The sequence below is a fragment of the Mustela putorius genome, unplaced genomic scaffold, assembly GCF_011764305.1.
Source record: "Mustela putorius furo isolate JIRA1106 unplaced genomic scaffold, ASM1176430v1.1 tig00003853_pilon_pilon_pilon, whole genome shotgun sequence".
NCBI lineage: Eukaryota > Metazoa > Chordata > Mammalia > Carnivora > Mustelidae > Mustela > Mustela putorius.
The window spans coordinates 87,960,897-87,971,982 of NW_025422005.1; the positions used below are offsets into that span (position 1 = coordinate 87,960,897).

Here is an 11,086-nt window from a genome sequence, read left to right on the forward strand (position 1 = left end):
AAATACCTACTAGTGCAATTTCTGGGTCACAAGGTAGTTCTATTTATAATTTTTTGAGGAAGCTCCATACTGTTTCCCACAGTAGTCACACCTGTTTTTATTCCCACCAACAGTGTAAGAGGGTTCCCCTTAATCCATCTCTTTACCAACATCTGTTGTTTCTTGTATTGTTAATTTTAGCCATTCTGACAGGTGTGAGGTGATACTTCATTATAGTTTTGATTTGTATTTCCCTGATTGTGAGTAATGTTGAGCATTCATATATTTTCTTTCCTCAGTAGAATGTAAGCTTCTTCAGAATAAGAATCCTGTCTTATTCATCACTGTATCCTGAAAATCATCCACATGCTTAAGCAAAAAGCAGCATTCAGTTTAAGCAAAGTGCTTATTGGATAAATGGTTTAAGTTTTCCCCATCCTATTATTCTCTTTTATAGGTTTTTACTTATAGTAGGAAAAAAAAATGGGATTGAGTTCATCAATTTAATGTCCTATCAGGTATAAGAGATATTTAGCCTGGGCCACCTGGGTGGCTCCATTGTTAGGTGTCTGCGTTTGGCTCAGGCTATGATCCCTGGGTCCTGGGATTGAGCCCCACATCGGGCTCCCTCCTCGGCGGGAAGCCTGCTTTCTCTCTCCCACTCCCCCTGCTTGTGTGCCTGCTCTAGCTGTCTCTCTCTCTCTCTGTCAAAGAAATAAATAAAATCTTTTTAAAAAAGACAGTGAGTGAGAGAGAGAGATTTAGCCAAAGGGAGAAAAAACCAAAACACTCTACTGCTCTAGGCATTGCATTAAGCATCTTATTTGATGGAGGTGGGGAAAGGGTCTGTTTCCTCAATTCATGGGCATTCAACTTCCAAATAGTTTCTTAAATCTTAATGCAGACATTTAAATAGCTAAAAATTAAGGTTGGTGGTGTAAAAATAGAATGGGATTGAATATCCTATTTCTTTTTGAAATTGAAACATTATAATGTTTGCAAATAAATAGTTAAGGCAGTGTTTTGACTATAAGTTCAGTTGACTTTGATTGTGATTGTCCTATTAGTGAAGGTCTTCAGAAATAAAACCTAATCCTAATTAAATAATACATGATTAAGGATTCTTTAGATATAAGTTGCCAGATGTTTAAAAAGGTTAATATTCCCTCAGTAAGGAAAACATTAAGTTCTAAAAGGTCATTTAGATTGTTTTCCTGGGTAAGTTGTTTATAAGATATTCTTCACCTGTTAATATTATCATTGATAATCCTTTTCTGATTTTGAATAAACACTTTACGTGTTTATTCATGTTAACATTTACTTAGTAAAACATGTTTCTTACAGGAAGATAAATACTTGCTGCAAGGAATGCTGGCAACTTCAAAGCAAAATGAAGGTCTTTCTATTGCTTTCAATCATTGGGTTCTGCTGGGCTCAGTATGCCCCAAATACCAAACCTGGACGGACAACTATTGTCCATCTGTTTGAGTGGCGCTGGATTGACATTGCTCTTGAATGTGAGCGATACTTAGCTCCAAAAGGATTTGGAGGGGTTCAGGTGGGTATTGTTCACAGTATAAATTGTGGTTTGCTATGCTTATAGTAAATGGCTATCATGATCTGAATCTGTGAAGCTGAAACGTTTTACTGAGGAAGAAAAAAGTTTAGTATTGTTGGCAATGTTATGTTTTGTTTCTGATATAATCCTTCTTCAGCAGGACGTTTCCAATATGTTGTTAATATTTTCATGTGTTTGTTAAAAATGTAGCTGTATATACAAAGATTAAGAAATTATTTTAGATTATTGATTAGTCTCTAGAGTACCCAGTGATATAAAGTAACCCATAATTTGATACTTATTATGATTTTTTATTTGTAGATCTCTCCACCCAATGAAAATGTTGTGATTAATAACCCTTCAAGACCTTGGTGGGAAAGATATCAACCAGTTAGCTACAAGTTATGCACAAGATCAGGAAATGAAGATGAATTCAAAGACATGGTGACTAGATGTAACAATGTTGGTGTAAGTGAATTAAAGTTTCCTTTAAAAAATATTTAGGAAAATAATTTCTCCTCTCTCCTGCTTGTTTTGAAGAAAATGTTTTCCATATTTATTTTTTATTTTACTTTACACTTAAGCTATAACTGAAATTTAATTATTACCTTATGTTCAGCTTTTGTGAATTTTTGTATATGTACTATTTGTGTACTAAAGAAATTTAAGTCAAAGTTTAAAGTGAACTTACTTATAAAGCAAGTATGAACTTTTAGTTCTAAAACTATATAAATTTCTGGGGAATACTTTTCTAGTTAGGAATTGGAAATTCTCATTGTGATATTTGCTGTAATTTTTGTGTGACTTGTATCTCCACCTACAATTCCTGGGTCTTCTTTCACATAGGGTTTTTGATGGTAAATAATTATATTCTTTTTGGCAAGGAGCATGAGAGACAATATTTACCTTCAGATGCTTAATAAATAATAAAGGCTATCTACTTCTTTCTTAGGATGATGCATGGAAATTTCAAAGACCACTACTCTTTGCATCTCAGCTGATTCTTACCTCCCCCCCAAAAAGGCTGCATTTTTTCATAGTTATGGTAGTTTCAGTTCTATAATTTTATCACATATATAAGAATTTTACCAAGATGATAGAAAGCAGATAGGTATTCAGTTCACATTAATTTCCCTTCACTCTTGACTTTTGATTTACTAAGAAGAGAAGTTAAAAAATAACAAAGACCTATTTTGGAGGTGATTAACATACCATAAACTTCAGTCAATAATACCATAGATTATTACCTCTGTATAAGTCACACTGAAATAAAAACTTTGTTTTTCAGGTCCATATTTATGTGGATGCTGTAATTAATCATATGTGTGGGAATGGTGTGGGTGCAGGAACGAGCAGTACTTGTGGAAGTTACTTCAACCCTGGATATAGAGATTTTCCAGCAGTCCCATTCTCTGGTTGGGATTTTAATGATGGTAAATGTAAAACTGGAAGTGGAGATATTGAGAATTATAATGATCCTTATCAGGTAATTAAAGAAAAAACCCACAGTGATCTAAATAAAGAGCTATCTGTGCCTTTAATTATCTACATATAGTTTATTGATCTTCATTTTAAATACTGGCCTGGATTCCTTAGGAAAATAGGATTCCAACTATGACTCTTTAAAAGTAAGAAACTTGAATTGATATGTAAAACATTTTTCCCAATTTAATTTGTCCCAATCAAAAAGCTCATCTACTTTATTTCCTACATACTCCATTTTTATACTTTGAAAATATACTTTGAAAATATTTCAAAGGCATGTCCCTACTAGAGTGTCAGTATCTCCAGTTCCTAATGCAAGGAAGACACTACAGAAATATCTGTTAATGAATAAATGAATGCATAATTAAATAGATTCTCAGGTAAAGGTGATGTTTTATGTATCGCTCACAAAATGTTTACTTTAATAGGTCAGAGATTGTCGTCTGGTTGGTCTTCTTGATCTTGCACTAGAGAAAGATTATGTGCGTTCTACAATCGCTAAATATCTGAACCGCCTCATTGACATTGGTGTAGCAGGGTTCAGAATTGATGCTTCTAAGCACATGTGGCCTGGAGACATGAAGGCAATTTTGGATAAGCTGCATAATCTAAATACAAAGTGGTTCTCTGAAGGAAGTAAACCTTTCATTTACCAGGAGGTACACTAATACATATATGTATCTGTATTTCATGTGTATATGAAATAATATAATTTAATTCAGTAGAAAATAAGTGATAGGAGTGCGTGGGTGGCTCAGTCGGTTAAGTGGCTGCCTTTGGCTCAGATCATGATCCCAAGCTCCTGGGATCAAGCCCGGCAGGCTCACTGCTCTCTGGAGAGCCTGCTTCTCCCTCTCCCTTTGCCTGCTGCTCTATCTACCTGTGCTCTCTATCTGTCTGACAAATAAACAAAAAAATATAAAATAAATTTTAAAAAAGAAAATAAGTGATAGATTTAATTAATACAATTTCAGTTTTTTATGGGCTAAATCATTTATATAGAAGAGTTTTCTTGAACCTCTTTTAGTGAGACAGTATCTAACACCTAACTCTTTATCACAAGAAGTTTTATGGAACTGCAGAGAATTTATTTAGGCTGCAGACATCTGTGTCTTTTACCATCTCCCCAGAGACCTTTAGAAAAGACAGATAATACTACAGTGGCTTTTTTGAGCCAGTCTATCTGAGTTTACATTCTGGCATTAGCACTATCATCTGTGTTCACTTAGGCAAATTGATTAACCTCTCTGTGTAACATTTTTTTTTCACATGAAAAAAAGGGATGATAATCATTATACTTTTGTCTAAATATTAATGAGCTAACATAGTCAAGCATTTACAAATGTTGTAAACCCGATATCAAGTGCTATAGAAATGCAAGCCTTTTTATTATCGTTATGTGCAAGACTAAAATTATGACAGCATTCTCGCAGGCCAACAGTTCACCTTGTTATATTATTTTTTAAATATTGTAGCATATAATTTAGCACATAAAAAGAATCTTTTTTTAGGGAAAGCCATTTACACTTTTTCAAATAATATAAATAGTTTCAAGCCATTTTCTATATAATAGTATTCTTGTTGGTTAATTATCTTTAAAGTTCTGATTTAAAATGATATTTCAAAAAAAAAAAAAAAAAACAAACCAGTAGACCTGAAGAAAATATTTTTTAAAAAAGGATGAACTTGGGGCGCCTGGGTGGCTCAGTGGGTTAAGCCGCTGCCTTCGGCTCAGGTCATGATCTCAGAGTCCTGGGATCGAGTCCCGCATCGGGCTCTCTGCTCGGCAGAGAGCCTGCTTCCCTCTCTCTCTCTCTGGCTACCTCTCTGTCTACTTGTGATTTCTCTCTGTCAAATTAATAAATAAAATCTTTAAAAAAAAATAAAATAAAAAAGGATGAACTTGATTTTAGTGTTTCAATTTAGGGCAATAAATATTTTTAGGGGTAAAAAATAGTTAAAAAAATAAAATGATATTTCCCTATATTTCTACTAGGTAATTGATCTGGGTGGTGAGCCAATTAAAAGTGCGGAGTACTTTGGAAATGGCCGTGTGACAGAATTCAAGTATGGTGCAAAACTAGGCACAGTTCTGCGCAAGTGGAATGGAGAGAAGATGGCTTACTTAAAGTAAATGAAATATAATTGTCTTTTAAATTATTTCAAAGATGTATTAGTCTTATTATCCCAATCTGAGTTAGCTTTGGAACTTATTTAGAACTTTTAAGGATTCAGTTACTAGTAATGAGGGTTATAGTTCCCCACACTCCAATTTATCATCTTTATTATTAAGAATGTCAATCATGAGGGTATCTAGAAACCCAAAACATACCCTAGAGATACTATATTTGACTCATGTTTGCATATAGTATGTGAAGGCCATGTTATTGTTAAAATGATTGCATCATTTATGAAGTACTTACAAGGTGACTATTTTTAATTTACATATACTTATTTACATATTTTATATAAAATTATTTACATATATTGTTGATTATTTTCAAATATTAGAATATTTACATTGTAACAATATAATATTGAAACCTACTTTTAATCCAGTTTTCCATTCTGTATGATATCATATGGATATTGATCATTCCGAAGTTTTATCTAAGTTATAATATACTAAAATCTCTAAAAATGACTTTTTTTATAACAAAAATCTTATAACTGTAATGTGAATGTAATACAAGTAATTCATACATTTATACATACATGGAATGTATAATGTATCTGTATATTGTTTATATATTTTTTAAAAACTCCTATAGAATAATCATTTTAATTAGAAAATTTCATTTGGGCCTGCTATACCAAAAGAACTACACATTCGGGTTATCCTAAAGCTATTGGAAAAGAATACATATCTTTGTGTGTGTTTTAATAGGAACTGGGGAGAAGGATGGGGTTTTATGCCATCTGATAGAGCACTTGTCTTTGTTGATAACCATGACAATCAGCGAGGACATGGAGCTGGAGGAGCATCTATTCTTACATTCTGGGACTCTAGGTAGGTAATAAAGCACCCCTCTTTTTTTAACTTACCTTTTAATGACGCTAAAAATATTTTCTTTTATGATGATATCATTTTGTAACCTTCAGACTGTACAAAATGGGAGTTGGATTTATGCTTGCTCATCCATATGGGTTTACACGAGTAATGTCAAGCTTCCGTTGGCCAAGGTACTTTGAAAATGGAAAAGTAAGTTTTGGTGTTATCCAAAATATATTTTTCTCAAGGAAGGGAATGGAATTTTATTGTAATTGTACATGATGCTATTATATTTACTATTTATCAAATATTGACATGCAAACCTGATATAGGACACTGTTAGTAATGCAGTAGATATTAAAGAATTAAAATTCATGGTCTTTATTGTGAGAGTATTCAAGCAATATCAGAAATATGACAAAATATGAGTGAGAAATACACTCACCCCAAAGAAGCACTTAAAAGTAAGGGTATAGTGAAAAAAAAAAAAGAAAAAAAATAAGGATATAGTAAGGAAAATATGCACTTTTTATAAGTACCTACTTCATAGGGTTGATATAAGGATAAGTTAACACTTGTAAAGAACTTAAAACAGTACCTGCCCATAATACAAACAATATATTTTTTTAAATACTTTGAAAAAAAAGTTGTATGGAATCCAAAGAAATTATTCAGTTGAACTGGGATCAAATAGGGAAAGTATCTTTTAAGAGGAAAGAAAATATAGAGGAGGATATTTTAAAATATATTAAAGAGGAGAAATTTGCAAACTATTTGGGGAAATGTAAAGATGAGAAAAATATTTGAGGTAATAGAGGATATTAAATAGCAATTTTATTTATTTATTTTTAAAGATTTTATTTATTTATTTGAGAGACAGAGATCACAAGTAGGCAGAGAGGCAGGCAGAGAGAGAAAGGGGGAAGCAGGCTCCCTGCGGAGCAGAGAGCCCAATATGGGCTCCATCCCAGGACACTGAGATCATGACCTGAACTGAAGGCAGAGGCTTAACCCACTGAGCTCCCCTGGCACCCTGAATAGCAATTTTAAAAAGGGAACTGAGAAATAAAATTATGAATGTATTTGGAAATTAGTGGAATTTTTTTTTCTTTTTTAAACTGAAGATTTCAGGGTGCTTGGGTGGCTCAGTTGGTTAAGCGACTGCCTTCAGCTCAGGCCATGATCCCAGAGTCCTGGGATTGACTCCCGCATCAGGCTCCCTGCTCCACTGGGAGTCTGCTATTCCCTCTGATCTTCTCCCTTCTCATGTTCTCTCTTACTATACCTCTCTCAAATAAATAAATAAAATTTTTAAACTGAAGATTTCTGATGCATCATTGAATAGCAACTTCATACCTAAAGTAAAAAACACTTTTCACTACAAACCAGACTGATATTTACCTGGTTTCTTCCATTTTTTTTTCTATGACTATCATTAAAAGTGCCAATCAGAAAAGCACAATATTAAAACTTTGGTCAATTTAATAAAGAATATTGTGAAGTATTGATTAACACATTTATCTAGAAGAAAGAATGAAGGAAATGAGTGCTTATTTAGCAATTTATCATATTCAAGGCATTTTCATATGTATTATTTAAATTTTATAGCAACTAAACAATATCCCCGTTTTATAGAAGAAAATTAGACACAGAGAAGATATGTATATTAACTAAGTTTTCTTGACTAATAGTAATAGAATCTTTGTTTCCATTCTACTGTTTCTGACACTGGAATCCTTGCCACTTCAATATCATTGCACTATTGACAGTGATATTTATTAAAAATTCCATGGCAGGGACGCCTGGGTGGCTCAGTCGGTTAAGCCACTGCCTTCAGCTTGGGTCATAATTCCAGAGTCCTGGGATCGAGTCCCGCATCGGGCTCCTTCTTTCTCTGCCTCTGCCTGCTTGTGTACTTGTGCTCACTCTGTCTCTCTCTCTCTGACAAATAAATAAATAAAAATCATTAAAAAAAATTCCATGGCAATTCCTTGGAAAGAAAATAAAAGGGCAAAAAACCCTTACCTTTAAAATATGGCACTAGAGAATGAAAAATTGGCAAGACAATGGTGAGGACTTGGTAAAAGACTGTAAAAATACCAAGGGATTTAGATTCTAAATGAAGACAATGCAGAGACACAAGACAGATTAGGTTTGGTGTTCTGGAGAGAAAAGAGACAAATACATGAAATGTTAAAAGTCAGGGCTTTTAAAATTTTTTCTTTTTTTCTCTTTACTTAAGGATGTTAATGATTGGATTGGGCCACCAAATAATAATGGGGTAATTAAAGAAGTTACAATTAATCCAGACACTACTTGTGGTAATGATTGGGTCTGTGAACATCGATGGCGTCAAATAAGGTGGGCATTCTTATTTAGAGATGTCTTCTAATAATAAACATTCTTAACATTTCATTTCATTAAACTGTTAATGTATTCATTAGCATTTTATGTGGTATTATATTTTTAGGAACATGGTTATGTTCCGTAATATAGTTGATGGCCAACCTTTTACAAACTGGTGGGATAATGGTAGCAACCAAGTAGCTTTTGGAAGAGGAAACAGAGGATTCATTGTCTTTAACAATGATGACTGGTAAGCAGATCTCAATTAGAAATAACATTTTATATTAAAATGTTCTTGATTTACTACTTTCTCTTCTTGCACATTTACTTTTTTCATATCTGAAAAATTCCTTAGTGGATTAAGAAACCACAGAAATCAGAAGTAAAATGATGATGGCTTTTATTCTGATCTCTTCTTTATAAGGTTTCTCTGTTCTAAGTAGAGTGATTTTATGTGCATCCTTGCCTGTTACATGCAGATATATGAGGCACACACATAGGCTCACATATACACCCCACACAAAATACGCAGAATAGTTAATATAAAGGTTGTGAAATCACTAGAACTAATAATCCCCCTCACTTTTTAAATAATGGAAAATTATTGCCTCAATAATTTGAAGTGCCTTTTTTTAGTTTTCTCTTTCAAGTATTCTTGTATCTGTTTTTTTTCTTTTTTGTTCACTTCCCTTTCTGACAAATAATATATTTTTTAAAGCATATGTATAAAGAACCTGTATCTTATGGTTGGTCAGTGATTCACTTCAGGAGATTTTCAATTTTTGCTCTGAGACTGCTTCTTACTTTCATTGGTTATACTTACATCCTTTGCCTCTAGTGTATTGATTTCCTAATATATAGAACTAGGACTTAGAAGATGTCTTTGCAAGAAGTTGAAATGTCTCAATTCCAAGGCCAGTTTTCACTCATGCTTAATTCATTTTAGCCTACATTATATTTTACTGAGAAAAAGATAAATCAAATATATCTTTTTCTTGCCAAAAGAAGCTATGGCTTCTTAAATTCTTCTTTAATGTCTGTCTTTTGGATGGGAAAAGCAAAATAAATTTATGAGAGAGCTTTATATTTAAAACTATATACTTCTTCATAAAATGCTAAACTATTTTTACTTCCAGCCCAAATTCATTTTCTCCTCTTGTGAAATATTTTTGCAGAAATAACCAAGTTTAAATTATTGAAAGTAATTAGTATTTTCTTAAGTTTAGATGAGGACAAATTTAAAATATTTGTGTTTACCACAAGAAGTACTTTTATCTAAGAGTGACAATTCACTCAAATTTTCACTGATATTCCTCAACCATAATTTTGTGGTAATATTTACTGCTGACTAAGAAATTGCTAAGCTTTCTGTAAAATTACTTTTAGTTTTGGAAAACTGTTCACATCTACTAGAGAGGTCTTTATATTTTCTTCTCACTGAGTTGAGTCTTTGACTGCTTAGAGTTCTACAGCACACAGTTAAGCTTTTAGAGATAGTCTGAAATCTTGCTTTTAATTGTGCTAAATTCAAGTTAAATCTTAAATTTTATTTTACAGGTCATTATCTTTAACTTTGCAAACTGGTCTTCCTGCTGGCACATATTGTGATGTTATTTCTGGAGATAAAATTGATGGCAATTGTACGGGAATTAAAATCTATGTTTCTGGGGATGGAAATGCTCATTTTTCTATTAGTAACTCTGCTGAAGATCCATTTATTGCAATTCATGCTGAATCTAAATTATAAAACTTGAAATAAATAAGTACACATACTCAGAGAAATAACCAAGTGTATTTCTTTTTGTGTGTGTGTGTGTGTATTCTTACAATTCGTTAATTTTTGGTAAAAGCTGTAAGTAATCAAATTGAAAAGCTCAGAAAAGCATAAAAATCACATATAATTATATAATTATAATGTAGCTACAATTGATACCATGTTATATTTTAGAAAACTCATGATGACTTATTTGTCAAAAGAATTTCTAAGAATTCAGGGAGTCATCTTAACAAATATGCTTGTTGCCATTAACACTATTTCCCAGTATGTATTTATGTATTTCTTCCAAAAAAAAAAAAGTGTTTCTAATAGTTAGGAATATCTGATTTAATTCTTCCCATACAAAGTTATAACATTTGAGTGACTTCAACTTTATGAAAGCTCTTTTACAGTTAATAAGTTAAAAAATAAACTTAAATTATGCAAGATATAAGTCTCAGTTATGAAACTCATAAAAATCTTCTACTTTCTCTCAATTTTTCTCTTCTCTTTGTAATGTCTTTAACTTGATGTAGATGTATGGGTTTTTTGTTCCATTTCTTAACCCCCATATGGATGGATGTAATTATTTAGGACTCTCATTATACCATATGTTCTGGATTTTCTTTCTGATCCTCCAGCTATTCATTTTCCTTCACCTTGACTTTTAAAGTGAAATTTGGTAAGGATCTTATCTGTGTCTTATAACTGTCAGTTGTTTTTCTTATGCTTGAATGATAAAATAAAAGCCATAATTTGGAAATTCCCTCTTCTTTTCACCTGTAAATTTATCTATAATTATTCTTAATATTATTATCATTATTATTTTGAGGGAGAGAGAAAATAGGGAGGGGAAGAAGTAGAGAGAGAATCTTAAGCAGACTCCATGCCCAGCACAGAGCCCCAACAGGGGCCTTGATCTCACAACCCTGAGATCATGATCTGAGCCAAAATCAAGAGCTGGGTACTT

The 11,086-nt window shown here is 32.6% G+C and overlaps 1 protein-coding gene across 2 annotated transcripts in view; it reads left to right on the plus strand.

The window, feature by feature from the left end:
- Positions 1–10,145, plus strand: part of LOC101692727 (pancreatic alpha-amylase) — a 40,648-nt gene extending 30,503 nt beyond the window's left edge. For both annotated transcript variants that reach the window (XM_004780129.3, XM_045064918.1), the window contains exons 2-11: positions 1,324–1,537; positions 1,859–2,005; positions 2,826–3,023; positions 3,451–3,681; positions 5,019–5,152; positions 5,910–6,032; positions 6,125–6,224; positions 8,257–8,375; positions 8,485–8,610; positions 9,918–10,145. In XM_004780129.3, coding sequence (XP_004780186.1) covers positions 1,324–1,537; positions 1,859–2,005; positions 2,826–3,023; positions 3,451–3,681; positions 5,019–5,152; positions 5,910–6,032; positions 6,125–6,224; positions 8,257–8,375; positions 8,485–8,610; positions 9,918–10,107 — 1,582 coding nt within the window. In that variant the 3' untranslated portion in view covers positions 10,108–10,145. The remainder of the gene's footprint in view (positions 1–1,323; positions 1,538–1,858; positions 2,006–2,825; positions 3,024–3,450; positions 3,682–5,018; positions 5,153–5,909; positions 6,033–6,124; positions 6,225–8,256; positions 8,376–8,484; positions 8,611–9,917) is intronic.
- Positions 10,146–11,086: the final 941 nt, after the last annotated feature.